Source organism: Numenius arquata, chromosome 4, assembly GCF_964106895.1.
Source record: "Numenius arquata chromosome 4, bNumArq3.hap1.1, whole genome shotgun sequence".
In the NCBI taxonomy this organism is placed as follows: Eukaryota; Metazoa; Chordata; class Aves; order Charadriiformes; family Scolopacidae; genus Numenius; species Numenius arquata.
The window spans coordinates 43,058,938-43,075,729 of NC_133579.1; the positions used below are offsets into that span (position 1 = coordinate 43,058,938).

The window sequence follows — 16,792 nt, forward strand, 5'->3', positions numbered from 1 at the left end:
CCAAATAAAAATTTCACTCCCATTTCAGAGCTATAAATTGGTATTGAGGTGTTTGACTTTGTTCCTTCAGAAAACCAGATGCAGCTTTATGTTATTGCTAGGGAACAAACGTGTGCAGCGTACTCCGTACTCCCAGTTTACTTCCAGCTCCTTCATCAGCTTCAAAACTTAGTCGTTCTTCACTTCTCTCCTGAAGTTTCAAGTCTCTTCAGTTTCAGCTGGTTTATTTTATTGCCATTGCTTTATTTCCTTTCAATTCCCTGTGAGAGCTGGAATTTACAAGTCCAGGTAAATCATAATTTTAAAAAAAAAAACTAGTTTTGCCAGGCTCAGGACACTTGCTTGCTTCTTCCTACCTGCTCTGGTAATTTGTACTGGAGATTGTCCCCCACGTTGTAGGACAAGCTTTAAAAAATGAAAAGAAAACCTTGTTTTAAGAAACAAGTTGATGTGAATCTCTGTAGCTACTTACATTGATGCAGTTGATGTTACGGAGGGTGAGAATTACATCATTTGTAAATTGATCTGAAGCCCTTAAATGTTGCACCACATGATTATAATGCTACTTCAGCGTGATCTGAATTTATCTGAATGCAAAACTCCCATGTCTCTCACTACCTGCTTACAAATAACAACTGTAGCCAAATGCAAAGAGATCTGAGCAGAAGAATAATCCCAATTTCTTTTTTTTATCTTTTGTAGATGAGTAAATAAATTAAGAGTTTTGTTCATGGACATATAGAAAGTCAAGGTAGTTTGACAAACAATAAAACCTTGAACTTCTTATCATCACCTCCATGGGAAGGAGTGTAGGAGCTGCAAGTTAGTGACTGATGCCTGCATGACTCATTGGGTGTATATAGGATAAAAAGTGAATGCTCAGGGAAATTTGCCATGGAAGAGAAATTCTCGATGCCAGTAAATACGGAATAGCTCTCGCTGCATATTTTTAGAGAATGCTATTTGTTATACACACAGGAAATGAAAGGAAGTATCTGCATCACTGCTAATTTCAGTGTCCTGCTGCGGTCTCACCGAAATGTGCATTTTCAGAGCAGTGTAGTGATTTTTTTGCAATTTGAGACATGTTACAGAAACTGTTGGTCAAATGCAAAAATGCAAATACTGATTAAAAAGTGTAGAGGATTTGGATTGTTTCTGAACTCTTTTTTTTTTTTTTTTTTTTTGTGATATGATCTAGCTCTTACTTTTTTCTCTGCCGGGAGCTTGCATTGGTAATCAAAACTGTGTTTAGTCTTTTTATCTGGAGAATACACATTGTTTCTAATTAAAGAAGAGTTTGGTTTGGTATTAATCCTGTTCAGTTTTTAATTTTTATTTTTTTTTCCCTGAAAACAGTTTTGCCCTTGGCTGATTCAACCATTAAGCTTTGCAGGCTTTTAAGGGTTCTGTGCTTTTTATTTCTGGGCCTCGGTTTATGTTGTTCACAGGGTGAAAATGATGTGTAGAATCATAATCTCTTCTCTTCCTGCACCCTAAAACCAGGCAAATTAAAAAACTCAGGCAGTAAACCTGGGTAATAATTTCTCAGTAAATATTTTACTGCTTTTTCCATCTGTTACACTAAAATCTGATTTAAACTAGGCATAAATCTAGTCAGAAGAGGTCACTGGGATATTAATCATGAGAAATAATCCCCTTAGACATGTGCTTGGTATGAGGCCAGCTATTCAGAAGTTGAACAGTGCACATATGTTGCTTATCTGTCTGGCAAGTTGATGCAGCTTTTCTGTATGTCAGCTATGGAGCATAGCCTTGTACTGAAGAATGAATTCTCTTCAGGGTGCTTTCAAAGAGTCATAGTCTCTTAGTGTTGCATGGAAGAAGTGGTATCTTTCATGGTTGACCTTTTGATGGTGCTTCCCTATGAAGAACGATGAGCCAAATTTACTACTACTTACTCAGAGCAGAGGAAGAGGCAATATCTCGAGTGATACTGTGGAACCCAAATATAACTGAATGGAACCTCACCCTGCCTCTGCTCCTACCGTTCTGACTTGGAGGAAACATTCATTTACCGAAATACAACTCTTTCATGAGTCAGGTCTGGATGGGACGCAGCATTTCTGTTTCTCTCTTCCTAAGAGCATGCTTCATACTTGATAGAATAATGATTATTTCATATCCTAATTATGGAACCAATTCATCCCCTGAGGCATGGAAAGCAAACAGCAGGAGTGAGTGCATCATCTAAAAAATTATTATATTTTTAGGGAGGAGGTAAAAATAAAATACAACTCCATTGAAAAGTTTCATGATAAAGAAAAATGCATTACTTTTTAAAGGAGGAGCTTTTTAAAACAATCTGACATTAGGACTGAACGAACATATTTTCTTATTAATGTTTTTATACTTTGCTAGTGAGAAATTATTAATTTTCTTCTTACCTTTATTTCTAAAGGAGAAGAATGAAAGCTCGGGCTCCTCCTCCACCGAATCAACCTTCTGCAGTAAGTAGAATTCACAGTGAGCAGAAGTCACCTGCAGAGACAGCTGTAATTTCTGATCAGAGCTTCGTGAGCATGAAGGAGAACATGATAAACAGATCGGTGGACTTCACAGTCATTTTACCCAACGGGGTGGAGCAGAAGAGCACAGTACAAGGAAGGTAAGGCTTTGATTAGCTCGTGCTTTCTGGAGCTCTCCGTTCCCAGTGGGATACTTGCTGACATTATAGTCTCCCTTTCTGAGTTGATGGCATTTTTCTGCCAAGCTTCTCTCTGCATTTTAGGCAACTGTTGTACCAGAGAGTCCTGAAAGCCTTATACAAAAGGACCCTTTCTGCTGGGGCAGGAAGGATTTAGCAGCTATTGTGATCACCCTCAGCATGTTTATGGAGCTGTCCCTTCCATGTAGTGCCACAGGGCTAGCCTTAGGTTGGATCACATCTCATAATGCAGAGGAGTTATGGTGCAGTGAAAGTAGGTGCTGCTGGCAAACAGCAGTCCTGACAGTATGCCTGCCTGGAGTCATGCCAAGAAGCAAGCATCACTCTGTGAACAGACCTTGTGTGTGCTGCTCTTCTTTCTAACCACTTATGGTTACTGCAAATGAAACAAGTTAAAAGCTAAAGTTATCTCTTTCGAATTGTTCATTGTATGTAAGCAAAGCAGCACGTTGTTGATTTTACTATGTGCTCTATATAGAAAGTTCCTAAAAATATCAGCAAGAGGGCAGAAAATTCTTATTAAATTTTTTTGAAATATAGTTCAAGAAAAAAAGTGTGCTATTTAAGGATACTGTATTGGAATCTGGAATTTTTAAGTAGATTTATTTAGAAAAGTGAATTGAAGTTGACAGTCTCTCTTTAAGAGTTTATTGCCATCTTGTAAGACAATTTATTCCAGATTTTGGAATTATGTAGTGCAGATTTTAGGACAAAGTTAAGTCCTTAAGGAGCGTGTTGAGCAATAGAATAGTATTAAAAATCAGTCTCTTTTTTTTTTTTTTTTTAATAATTGGTCCCTGTGAACTCTACTGTAAAACATGTAAAAGTATTAATGAAAAACTGTTAGCTTTCTTCCCCCAGAAAAGGATTATAAAATACCCCCACAAGTAATCTATATTTGTAGTGTTCTATGAGGACTAGCTGATGTGCTGAAAGGATAGGCAGAGCGTTGGCCACTTATGTGTTTTATGCATGTAGATCTGTTAGTAGGCCTGGCAGGAGCGATGGCTAGACATTTAGAAAGAAAATAAGTGGAAAAGCTCATAAGAGTTATCAGAAACTTTTTCTGTTTGTGATTCTCACAGGTAATACTTCTAATGGGTAACCTGTAAATGAAGGGATTGTACACCTGTCTCCATTCACACTGTGTGACACCGAGAAGGACTTCCTGATTAACACAGATATAGATATTTAATGTCAGCAGCTTCAGTATTTGAAGCATAGTGCAGAAAAATAGTGGTGTTTGAAGCTAAATGATGTTTGGTTTGAAGTTGTCAGCACATGGATGACTAATATGCAGAAGACTAAACTGGGCAGTTGTTACTCCTGCTGTTACCTTATATGTTACACAAATTGTCTCATAAATGTGAGGCACAAAGTGTGCAGGATAGTAGAACAAATAATAAGCTACCTGAAGCTGTAGTCACATTCTGCAAATACTGGAGGGCGGAGCTCAGTACGGAGTGTGCATTGTGAGGAGCATAAAGCTAATGTCGTCACAGAAAGAATATTGTCACATAATTCTCAGTGAGAGACTTAAGTGATAGTAGTCGCAGGCTCATAGCTTGACATACAGAATGGTGTCTCAAGAAAAACTGAAGGAGTGAAATCAATCCAGGCTGGTGACACATGAAAGAGATGTTCTTAGAAGATGACAAACAGGACACATACAGCAAAAGGGTTAAACATGAGCTTAACTAAACACTAAATAGGAGTCAGGTCAAAGCTACAGTAGTTCAATGTAGGCTTTAAAGAAAAAAAATCTTACTGGAATAATTTACAGAATAATTTATGTTGGAAGGGGTCACTGGAACTCACCTGCTCTAACTCCCTGCTCAGTGCAGGTCTCAGAAGAGCAGGTTACTCAGGGCTGTCTCCAGGCAAGCTTGAATAACTCCAGGGAGAAGGTTTCCAAACCCCACTGTACCCCTGTCCCAGGGCTTGGCCATCCTCATGGTGAAAAATTGTTTCCGTGTACCTAAATGGGCTTTCCTGTGTTGGCACTTACCTCTTGCCACTTGTCCTCTTGCTGTTCACCACCAAGAAGAGTCTGACTCTATAACCCTATGGATCGGTATGCTATGGACAGCAACAGAATCTCCCTTCTCATCTTAAGGCTCAACAAACGCAGTCCTCTGCCTCTTCTTGTGTGTCATCTTGGTTATCCTTCTGTGGACTTGCTCATTATGTAAAATAAGAGCCAAAGATATATGACTAAAATAAGAAAATAAGTTGAAAGTGTTGATGAATATTGGTTTAATGTGCTTCTTGTACTACTTTTGATGTGGCTTGCTATTTATATGTATGTATACATTTCTGGTTGTCTAGGAAAACTTATAATCTTTTCATGAAGTGCCTGCTGTGCTTTGGAGCATGAGAAAATAATAATGACTAATGCTATTTTCTGTTTTTAAATGCAGATAGTGAAAATGTCAGAGATTTCAGGTCACCCCCTTTACACTACTGCTTGTCTTTTCCAAATTAATTGTCACTTCAGATTCCTAATTTGTGTTTGACATTGACCTAAAGAAAGAAGATTCTTTAGAATCTTCTTAGAAACGGAAGGTTCATTTCTGTGCTTCAGTATTTGCTTCTCAGTCATTGCTGTTTGGTGTCTGTTCACTTAGTGTTTAGTCTCTCCACTCAAAATTTCAGCAACATGTTATTAAAATAAGAAAGTAATGCATTTCTTAGCTAAGTAGTTGTAAAGGCAGGAGACATTTAACTTCATTTCAGCTTTAGATTCAATCATAGAATCATTTAAGTTGGAAAAGACCTTTAAGATCATCAAGTCCAACCATCAATCTTACGCTGACAAAAACCCCATGTCCCTCAGCACCACGTCTACTTGTCTTTTAAATACCTCCAGGGATGGTGACTTAACCGTTTTCCTGGGCAGCCTGGTCCAGGGCTTGATAACCCTTCTGGTGAAAACATTTTTCCTAGTACCAATCTAAATCTTCCCTGGCACAACTTGAGTCCACTTCCTGTAATCCTGTCACTTGCTACTTGGGGGAGGAGACCAGCCCCCACCTCACTACAACCTCTTTTCAGGTAGTTGTAGAGAGCAATAATGTCTCCCCTCAGCCGCCTTTTCTCCAGGCTAAACAATCCCAGCTCCCTCAGCCACTCCTTATAAGACTTGTTCTCCAGACCCCTCACCAGTTTTGTTGCCCTTCTTTGGACCTGCTCCAGCACCTCAGTGTCTTTTTTGTGGTAAGGGGCCCAAAACTGAACACAGTATTTGAGGTGGGTCCTCACCAGTGCCGAGTACAGGGGGACAATCACTGCTCTAGACCTGCTGGCCACACTATTTCCTTTACGATTTTATCTGCCTGAATTTCAAAATGGGGTATGCTTTCTACCAGGTCTCAAAAGCAAGTTAAAATAAAATGCAGACAAGTCTAGAACGAGATGGAAGCAAAGGAAGGATTCACTCTTCTCATCTTCCAAGAGCTGTATTCCACACAAGGTTAGAAAGAAAGTTGGTCTAGATTAGTAGATGGCTTGGTACCGTTCTCTTGCTGTGTTCAGTGGTTCTTCTCTGTGTGTGGCGTATACATGGAGTTACTTGAAATAAAACTCCCATTTAAAATCAAACTGAACTGTATTACAGTTTAGAAAGAAATTTTTTCAAGTTGGTGAAATGGAATATAAGTTACAGGAATAACTTCACTGCAAGGACTTCCCAGCTCTCTTACTTCTCTTGTCAAACAGCTTTTTTTTTTTTTTCACTGTTTTGAAATTTTGTGGAAATTATTTTCCAAATATACATTTTGTGAAGAGCATACTATTAGCTTTGAAGTTATTTCAAAAGCGTCAGAGATACTGCTTAATTTATGCTCCTAAATGGTACAGATGAAGCCTGGACATGCTTTTTATGGAACAATTGTGTATTCTGAGCAACATGGCTCAGGATGGGATGTTGCACACTTAGTTACATTTAACACACACCTGCTCTGTAATCAACAATAAGATGAACCTCAAATTTGGCTGGATTTTTAAATTGTTCGTTGTCTGGACAAAGTTGTTCAACTCGCATAATTGTCTGCAGCTCGTTTTCTCAGATGGCTGGTGTGGATTCTAATCTTGTTGCAATTGTGGTACTGTTGCTGCTGAACATATTTCATAATTTCAGTGGAAGGTGCATGGAATCATAAGCTGTTCTTCTGACAAACTATTTTTTAAATGCTTTTGCAAGTACTCTTTTTTTTAAAAAAAAAAAAAGTGGTTTTACATGAGGTAAGATAACTGTCCAAATTTGAGTTAACTATCACAATATTATGCACTACAGAAATATATTAGCGTTCCACTTTAAATAGAAGTTTCTGGCATGTAGAACTCCATGTATTGTGGTTCTGCCAGGTTATTTGCTTTTCTCTGAAACAGTAGTAATAAGGCTGAGGGGTAAAAAACATGCAAATTTCACTTTAAAAGAATTATGTCTGTAAACAGACAAGCTGAGATCTGTATCAGGCAGACTGACACTTGGTAAATGCTCACTGCTGCACAGCATAATGAATATTCACGTAAATATCAGTGTAGCTGGGGTTCTTCTATAGTTTGGACTTAGTAGGCGTAAATGTTTTTGTTGGTTTGTGGCATGTTATGTATGAATTAAACATGGTTTTGAAATACAGACATTTACGACTTGAGGACAGTGCCAGAATAAGTCGTTATGAAATGACCTGAGACAGTTTCAATTTAGATACTACATGTTTCTATTTAGATGCTCTCTGTGTTAGCAGTTACCACAGTGCTCTATTTTTCTGGAGCCTTCTATACATATTAATGACATCTGTTTTCCTTGTTTGATCTTCAGTCATCTTCTTATCACTGTGTTCTTCTCTTTTCAATGCAATCACCTATTTCAAGTTTTCCACACTTCTACTTTTTCAGCTCACACTGTGTAACTCAGTTAAACTTGAGATAGGCCCTTCTTTAAATTAACCTTTCTCATCCGTTGCATGGGAAGAGCTGTCATCTACATGTGTTTTAGTCTTTCGCCTGTTAATAAGGGATCATTCTCGTTTTCCATTCTCATTGTCTGTTTCTGCCATTAGCTCTCCCTCCAGGGTTCTTCACCAACTTCTTGAGCAGTTGTTAGCAGTTGTCTGTATACATAGAAAGAAGATGGGAACCCCCCCACAAAGCAGTTTCCCAGATGCTGACAGCTTGCACTTGAAGGGCAGTTCTTGAGCTACAGATGTAATGGTGGTAGCTAATAACCTGTAAAATGATTTTATTTTCTTTGAATTTGCTTGCATTTTGAATCTCTGTACAGTTTTCCAGTTTACATATTAGAAGATATGCCAGTTCCTTTGGCAAATACACTGTCTATGCACTTACTGTCACTCCTGCTAGAAGAAGATTCTCATGTATATGACAGGCTTCAGGTACGGCTGGTAATTTTTTTCAACTTCTCTTGTTTTGTTGATGACAGATACTGGTGTATGAAACCAGAACTTTTCAGAAACACAGCCAGTTTTAAGAAACATGCTTTCTCAGATCCTGGATGGAATTTTAGGGAGGAAGGTTGAAAAAAAAGAACCCTTCAGTACCTCGGTAGAGGAGAATTTCTGGGATGTGGAAGAACATAGTTGTATCTGTTGTGTCAGGCAGTATCAAGGTCCAGCGAGTGTTGAGTTACTGACACAACACGGAGCACCTCCCTCAGAGGCCTGGTATAAGAGAGGGGTAGTGACTTAACTCTTTTAACCTTGTGGTTTAAGAATCACATTTACAGTAAGTTCTTGATAATGCAAATACTTGAAACTTGGTTTTACACTGGGTTAATATCCTCACCAAAAGAAATATGGAAGGGAAATATTGCCGGTGTCAAATAGATTGGTAGGAAGGAGGGGAAAACTCAAAGTTGTAAGCTAGAAAAAAAAAAATCCTCTTTACCTTTTGTTCCAGATTTAAATGCTCCATTTCGAGTTGCATTGTGTGATGGTTCAAATCTAGGTAGAGTTTATTGTACCATGAGTGCATCATTTATTTCTATCTTTTCTTCATGTTAAAGAACTGGGTTTGAATTGGAGAATTTAATATAGGAATTTAACAGATCAGATGCACTTTGTCCACTCTGGACTTAGGTTTGTTAGTGCTATTATTGGCACTGTTGCCTGCCTCTTAGTGAATAGTTAATTGCCGGCTCACAAACACACACTGAAGTGCAAATGTATTTAATTCCTAACATTTTATCTGGTCTGTTTAGCATTTCAAGGCAGTAGCACTGTTCCCTCCCAAAGATAGTTAACTAGCAACACATCCACAGCTTGTATAGTCTCTTTTTCTTCCATATTAAAACTGAGGTAATTTTTTTACGCAACTGTTTTTTTCTCATGCTAATGGTGAATGTCTTCTTCCCTGCAGTAAAGCTGTGATGGACCTATTGGTTGATTTATGCAGCCAGTATCGCTTAAATCCATCCCAACATAGTCTTGAACTGAAGTCCTTGGGAACTCAACAACCTCTGAATTACAAGCCAAACACTTTGCTAGGAGCACTGGATGTACAGACAGTACTTCTGAAAGAGAAGGTTCCTGAAGAGAAGGCAAAGCGACCTCTGCCAAGGGTCCCTGAGGTCAGTACTCTGTAGGGCTAAAGTGGTGCCATGAAACATGATTTCGTTCCTGTGATTTCAAGCAGCTCTTCCGATCTTTGCATCTTCAGACCAGATGGAAGAGGCTTGAGATTGACTATAACCTGCTTTACTAGCTTAACTGATTTGCACAGAAACCGGCAAGTGCCGGTATGGACTCCAGCATTTAGACAAAATGTTATGTTGCTTGTGGTTGGATAGATGGAAATTTGTTCTTACAGAGACCCTTGGCTGAAGACTGGGGTGATTGAAATTTGCAGTAGTGGCTTAAATGAGGGTTGTGGGATTCTGTGAAGGTAGATAGGGTTTTGGTGGTATTTTTTTCCCATCTTTATTGAAGATATGGGAGAAGACTGATCATCAATACATGTATTATATAGCTACTTCTGAATCTTCACAATACTATTTTCCAAATACGTTTGCTGAAATTTTTATTATTCTGGGTCAGTATAGCTAATTATGCTGTCACGCCTTATACACTTGTGCTTGTGAATGTCTCTTTAAGTGACAGGGGAGTTCTGAGATTATTATTTTTAATTTTTTTAATAATATATTTTGCAATAGTATGCATTTGGGGGAAGTTTTCCGAGGAGGAGTCAAGACAATATGGAAGTCCTCAGTGCCTTTCTCATTGTAAGAGAGCCTAGCCGTCATGGAGAGAGGGCTTTAGAGTTTGTGTTTGTTTCTGCAGAAATCTGTGAGGCTGGTAGTGAACTACCTGAAGACACAGAAAGCTGTGGTTCGAGTTAGTCCGGAGGTGCCTCTCCACAGCATCATCCCAGCCATTTGTGAGAAGTGTGAAGTCAGTCAAGAGCACGTTGTTCTTCTGCGAGATGGCATCACTGGGGAGGAGCTGGAGCTTACCAAGTCCTTGGAGGAGCTGGGGATAAAAGAGCTGTATGCCTGGGACAGAAAAAGAGGTGAGCTGAGACTGAAAGCGGTCACTGCACGATTAGACGATGTGCCAACAGCATTACGGGCAACTAAAAAGCATTTGTACTCTTGTTCCTTTGGGGCCAGGCTGAAACAGCAGAGTGACATCTCAGTCTGGAGAGCAGCAGGGGTTTGTTCAGAGTGGCAGCCAGGAAGCAGCGTGCCCAGCCGTTGCAGGCTGCTCTCGGGCCCTGTGCCAGGCTGGGCTGGCCCCTAGCAGGGCATGGGTTAGTCTAGGGAGGGCAGAAGGAGGAGCTTTGCTACCTCCCGGAGCTGCTGTCAGTACAGGTGTGTGTAACACAGGGGGTCTTGTCCAGGCAGAGCCTGTCACCTGCCTGTGCTGTGGGTTGGAGAGAAGGAAAGAAGAGACATGCCATAGTCATGGCAGCTGTGAAAGCTGAGAGGCAGAGGCCACAGACCAGGGCTGATGAGAAACAGACTGGGGATAGGTTCAGAGGCTCTTCCTTCAAAGAGTGAAGTTATTGACGGTTTAGTGAAGAGAAGCGAAGAGGTATTTGTATTTAAGATTTCGTTCTCTTGTTTATTCACCCTCACTTTCTGTTCTTGCAGATGATATTGTAGCGGCAGCTTCTTGGGCTTGAGTTTTATCAGCCTGGTTGTTTATTCAAAAGCATAATTATGTGATGTGCTTTAAAATATACCTGCTTTTAAAAACACACATTGCCAAGCGCTACTTCCTTTGAAGTCAGAAAGTGATGTTCATTAAAATTGTCTCCTGCGGTTTGTCTCAATCGGTATGACTTCCAGCACAATAAATGTCTTTATTTATTCTTTAGATAATGTCAGTCTTGTAGGTGCTGAGCAGCAGCCTTATTTTTTATTTATACAGTTACTTATTTATGTTGACGTTCTGTCTCTTCTTTCAAAGTCCTCTGGTAAGTGACAGTTCTACTTCCGCGTGAGTCAAATTTCAATGAGTTTAGACTTTTAAATAAACTAAATGTCTTCCTTTTCCTTTGAATTGTTAGGATGCTCAAAAAAGTGGCTGACAACATGTCATAACTCAAATGCATGTTTGTTCAGTTTTTTTAAGACATGTTTACTGTAATTAAGCTAACCATTTTTGAGCAACATATTGAACATGCAGACTATTCAACGGGATTCATTCAGCATACTTCAGAGACAATTTACAGAGTAATTAGCCGAAGCCTTCCTTAAACTCTTTTCCTTTAAAATGAAAGTGAAGGTGTATATACTGGTGCAGTATTGGTCCTCAGATCTGGTTGTAGCCTGTACAGTCAAAATCTAGACTTTATTTCAGGGCTGGGTTTCCAGCAGCAAATTATGTAACACTTCATAGTGTGCTGCCCTCTGCATCAGAATTCTTTTTATATTTTATTCTTTTTTAACCTTTGAGCATACCTTTCACTATGATAAAATCCTGAGTGTATTTCAGCCTTTTCTGCCTTCCTCTTATTCTGCACCATGGTGTCTGAGGAGAAAACCAGTAAATACACATAAAATTTACAGAAGGTTTCCTTTGTTTCAGCAAATTCCTTCTTCTCATTTGTAATCTCCAAGAGGAATAATCCCATTGGTTTCAGTAGCAGTTGGTGTATGAATTGTACATTGAGTAGGTGTCCAGTCTGTTTAGTTATCAGAACAGACAGATTTCTAAAACACATTCCCACTAACAAGTAAGGTGTCAGAGGTGCTGAAAGTATAGGCTGTGCTTGTAAGAGCATGTTCTAGAAAACCTTTGTGCTCCTCATTCTCTCCTTCCCTGAAAGAGGAATACCAACTGCTGAAGGATTATTAAAAGGCAGGCTCTGCTGCCACCTGCTTACATAATTTGATTTCGCAGTTGAAGCAGCTTCATGAGTGAATCAGGAATGAATACAAATGCAGCTGAACTGCTTTTAGTAGCAGCAGTGCGTGTCTGTTGTCAGTCAAGATTTTGTTCTGTAATGCTTAGGAAAACAAATACTAGGAGTAATGGATTAATATTGTGGCTTACGAGGCAATATTAGAACTTTAATATGTCTTCTCTTGTCCTTTCATTGCCTGCCTTTTCCAGTTCCTCCATCAAAAACTCAGTCTGAACCTTCTCTGAACTATAGAGGTACTGTACGATGCTGCTGAGGGAAAACCATCTTTCCCTTCATGTTATGTTTAATGTGGGGTTGGAAGACGGATCTCTAAGAATGTCATGTAAAATGCTGTCAAGAAACAAGCTATTTTCATGATCTGTGTTGTCTTTTGCACAGTGTTGTTTCCACGTCTGTGTTTTTGCTCTGAACAAACACACTTTTGTGCATACTGCTTCTTCAGTAATTGCCATTAAAATGCCAGCAATTAACAAATCTCGTCATTTAACTGTTGTGTGGTATGGTATGTTTCTATACAGATTCCAGGCCTTTTCATGTTACCTAGAGCATGGTTAGTTGAATTTCTGAAATAATAACATTTCATAGGTCTCTTGGGTTCTAAACTTATAAAGTAGCAGAGACAGAATATTTTTACGTCTGTGAGATATTCCACTAATTTCAATTTACTTGCAACAAAGCATTTCAATATCAAACCTATGTATACGTGTTGGATAATTCTGAATAGATGCTGACTTCTGAATTGCTACACTAGGTGGCGTTTGATTAGATCACATTGGTACTTCGGCTTCTAGCTAAACAGAAAATATGTCTATGTAGTGTATCCTTCCCTCCCCCTGAGTCTGTTATAATACATTGCTTAAATTAATTATCCTCAAGAAAGGTATGGTTGATATGTAACTGGCTCTACTTCTTTGCGTTGCTAGTAAACACAACATAACCAAAATAAAACTGTGGATAACGTCTGTAAATTTTCTGGAAGGAAGGAAGTCCATCTCCAGTAAGCAGTGACAGCCATCGACTGAATCTTAGCTATTGCCTCTTGGCTTCACTAATGCCAGGACTTTTCCCTCAAGTCTTCTGTCATTATTTGCTATGGCTTCCTCTCATACAGAGCATAATACTAGAGTGAAAATCTACTATATTTATTTAGAAAAATTGATCCAGATTCATAAAGATTCTCTGTTGTTTTGAGACCATATGCTGTGTTTAAAATCCCAATTTATTGGGATAATATAATGTTTAGTGGTGATGTTGATGATTAGCTGTTACTCACACTGCTTATGCTAGTTATTGTTCATAGTCGGAGATTATTTGAGCCCATGTGAGCACACTGTGTCCCACATCTAGTTGCAGCCCAGCCCTGAGCAGAAAAACAGCAGTTTCTGGTGAATGAGCATAGACAGCACTTAGTATTTGCGGAAGGTATTACTTTATTACTGTATTTTTTTTTGCACTGGAGTTGCAGCCTTTCTTAAGGATAGTTTCTCCCTGTTTTCATCTGAGTTCATAATCTTTACTATTCTGCTGCGATTTGAACTACTGTATGTGCTCAACACCTTCTAACACCTGACATAGTTGATACGCAAATTAATCCGTGTGAAAATCATGTTCTTTGTGTGAAACGCAAATCAGTTTCCAGGAGTTCTGGGGTGAGTTTTTTTGTGAAGTAAACCTTTATTTTATGGCAACAAACAAGTCATTTTGCATTTTCTTCTTAAAAGTTATTAAAAAAATAAAATATTTACAAGAGCTATTTTTATCTGTACATTAAATTTTGTGTGCTAGTGGGATACTCTGACGTGTTTGGAATGAGGGAGGAATCTTCATAGCATTATTCAGTGCCCATTAAAAAAAGTGGGAGGGCTTTACAGTCTGTATATTGAATGTCAAACCAATCATTTTTCCCTGTAATGCATGGCCTTATCATGTTGTTCCTCCAGCTCAGCTCATCTGGGGGAAATTGAAGGGAGACTAAACAGTCTGAGAATTCATACAGTTCCTTAGCTGGTTCAAGGAGGATATGCATGTTTGAGCTCTTACAATCTCGAATGCGTATAGACTTGCCTCCCTTCTGACCTAAAGTAAAAGCACCAAGATGAGAGAAGATGACCACAACCAGCTGGTTGAAGTTCTAAGGAGAGCTCTTTTTCCAGGCAACAGGTCTCTTTCCTCTTCACGGAGCTTTATCCAAATCCACATTGAGAGTCTTTCCATTAACTTCACTGTGTTAAGTCAGGCCTGTGGGTTCTTAAAGATACTCACCACCATCTTTTTAAAAAGTCTTTTTCTTTTAGGTATTAGGGTACCCCACGAGTTTTAAGTGAGACCTCTAACAAGCATTTCTAAAGACTAAGCATGCTCATGTTTTGCCTTCTAATAAGGATTACTAAATTGTGATTGAAAACTTACTGAAGTTTATTAAATTATTCAATCTGCTTCCATTAGATTTTAGAACAAACTCAAATAAAAGTTTGATGAAAAAGGAAGTGTGGGATCTGGTAGTTATTTAGATAATTCAGTTCATAACATCTCCAGCTAAAAAAAATACAACATGAATCCAGGATATTTTAAAATACTGTTCTTCTGAATCTTTATTTCAGAAGTGTAAAAAATATTCCATTATAATTGTTTCAGAACCAAATCGAAAGGCGTCAGTAAGCAGTGAAGCAATAGAAAAAGAAAAGACAAGACTTCTGGGATTGTTTAAAGCTGATAGAAGCAGCAGCAAGGTAAGTGTTCAGCCATGTACTACCTCACTAAAGAGAATTATTTTCTTTCCAGATGTATTTTTTCTGTGGGTGGTGGTATTTGTTTGGAGTGTTTTGGTTTTTCTTTCTTTCTTTTTTTTTTTTCCTTCCAAGAAGTAATCTATTAGCAGATGCATAAACTATGTTTAATCAGTGCAGCCCAATGGAGATACCACGTGCTTATTGAAGGAGTTGGATATGTTGACCATTTACATTTTTATTTTTATTTTTTTAAATGCTCTGGGTTCAATAGGTGTTAACAAAGGGCAGTAGCTTCAAGAAACTTACGTCCACTTAGTAGTGCTCAGATTACAAAATGCATTTATGAAAGAACTGATGTAATATAGAACACATTAAGATTTCAAGTATAAGTGTCTTATTAACTCTTCTGTGCATGGGTGATAATCTGTTTTAAAGCACTTACATCTTTAGGAAGCTCTGTGCAGTCATGCTATTACCATCTCCAAGTCTGTAAAACCAATGAATCAGGTGTAGACGAAGTAACTTGCAGTACTAAAAGGAGTATTAAACTGAAGAGTCCGTGTCTGCTGGTGTCCATGTTAGGCATTTTTAACTTTGTTTTTAATCTTGAGCTGGAAAAATTAAGAAAGAAATTTTGATTATAAAGTATTTAATACTCTGCGGTGTCAGAGTAAAAAGAGAATTATCTTTTGTCTGGTTTAAAAAGCCCTCCAAGGTTTTTGCAGTGAAATCATGAAATATGTGCCTGATTAACTGGTGCTAAGAAGCATATGCTTGTTAGTGGACCAGCGTTTGACTTACCCTTAGTCTTCTCAGTCATGTTTTTAAAACTCTGACAGCTTTCCAAAAACTTTATTAGTTCTCTGCCCTTTTATGATCAAATGTGGAGTGCTTTTGCTGGGCAATAGCTTCCTTTATGGACACTGGGAATTACTGTGTTGAAAAAATCTCATCTGTCATGGATGCTGAACTATTCTTAACATCTTATAAAGGACACATGGAAACTGTATTTTATAAGATAGGAAGTCAGTAGCTTTCAGAGTGTTTATCCTCTATAAGAAAATATTTCCCGTTTAGAAGGGAACAAAAGCATAACTGGAGGCATAATGCTGTATCTACTTGGAAGAATTGAGTAAACAAGGGAGCTCAGCTTGAGCCTCTATAAAGCACACTGTGGGGCTGTAGTTCCTCTGGAAGAACCAATTATATTACAGCACACGGGCTCTGCGTTATAGTTTGTCCTCTGATTCCGTTTTCCTGAACTCTGGTATGTAGTGTGGGCTCTTGGAGTTCTAACTCCTGAAATAGCTCAGATTTAACTTGTAAAACATTTATGCTTGCAACCTTAGAAAAAGTTTCTATGAAGCATCCCAATTCTGTGGTTACTGCAGTGCATTTCTCTCAGCTGAGTTTGGGATGAGTGTCCCAAGATTGCAAACTCCTCCCCTTTTTTCTATTCTCTTCCTCATGCTTGTTAATCAGAGACATAGGAGGTGATACTTTGAGGGTTTTAAAAATACAGATTTTAATAGCTGCTAAGGATATTGAAGATCAATTAACAAGTTACAAGTAGTATTTGACCTGGGAAAAAGTAGGACCTGTACAAAAAAGTACAAGAAACAGCTTCTAAATCTGAGGTAGAGGTGTAAGTCTTGCTGCTAGTTCTGACAAGTTAGTTGACTTTTCTTGGTCATGTCTTTATTGGGCTCTTACTTTCAAATGACAGATACTCTGTAGAAAAAGAAACTAAAACAACCACTTTTAGTCCAGCAAGGAAGTCCTTGTTACTTTTTTAATATGAACTTCTAGGAGTTTTAACACAAAGAGAAGAAGAATTACCGAGAACTGAGGAATAACGCAGCACACAGGAGCAAGCAGATGTTAACTGGCCATAATACATCTGACTTGGTGTTGTGGAAGATTTCCAGCCAAAACAGCAGTGAAACTGCTGAACAGACTTAGTTTGCAGAATGAGGGTAGATTT

General features: G+C 38.6%; 1 protein-coding gene across 1 annotated transcript in view; it reads left to right on the forward strand.

The window, feature by feature from the left end:
• The window catches only part of COBL (cordon-bleu WH2 repeat protein), a 159,783-nt gene that overhangs the window by 41,590 nt on the left and 101,401 nt on the right, over positions 1–16,792 (forward strand). Inside the window, exons 3-7 of the mRNA XM_074146968.1 lie at positions 2,423–2,629; positions 9,068–9,278; positions 9,988–10,216; positions 12,268–12,312; positions 14,714–14,808. Of these exons, the coding sequence (XP_074003069.1) occupies positions 2,423–2,629; positions 9,068–9,278; positions 9,988–10,216; positions 12,268–12,312; positions 14,714–14,808 (787 nt within the window). The remainder of the gene's footprint in view (positions 1–2,422; positions 2,630–9,067; positions 9,279–9,987; positions 10,217–12,267; positions 12,313–14,713; positions 14,809–16,792) is intronic.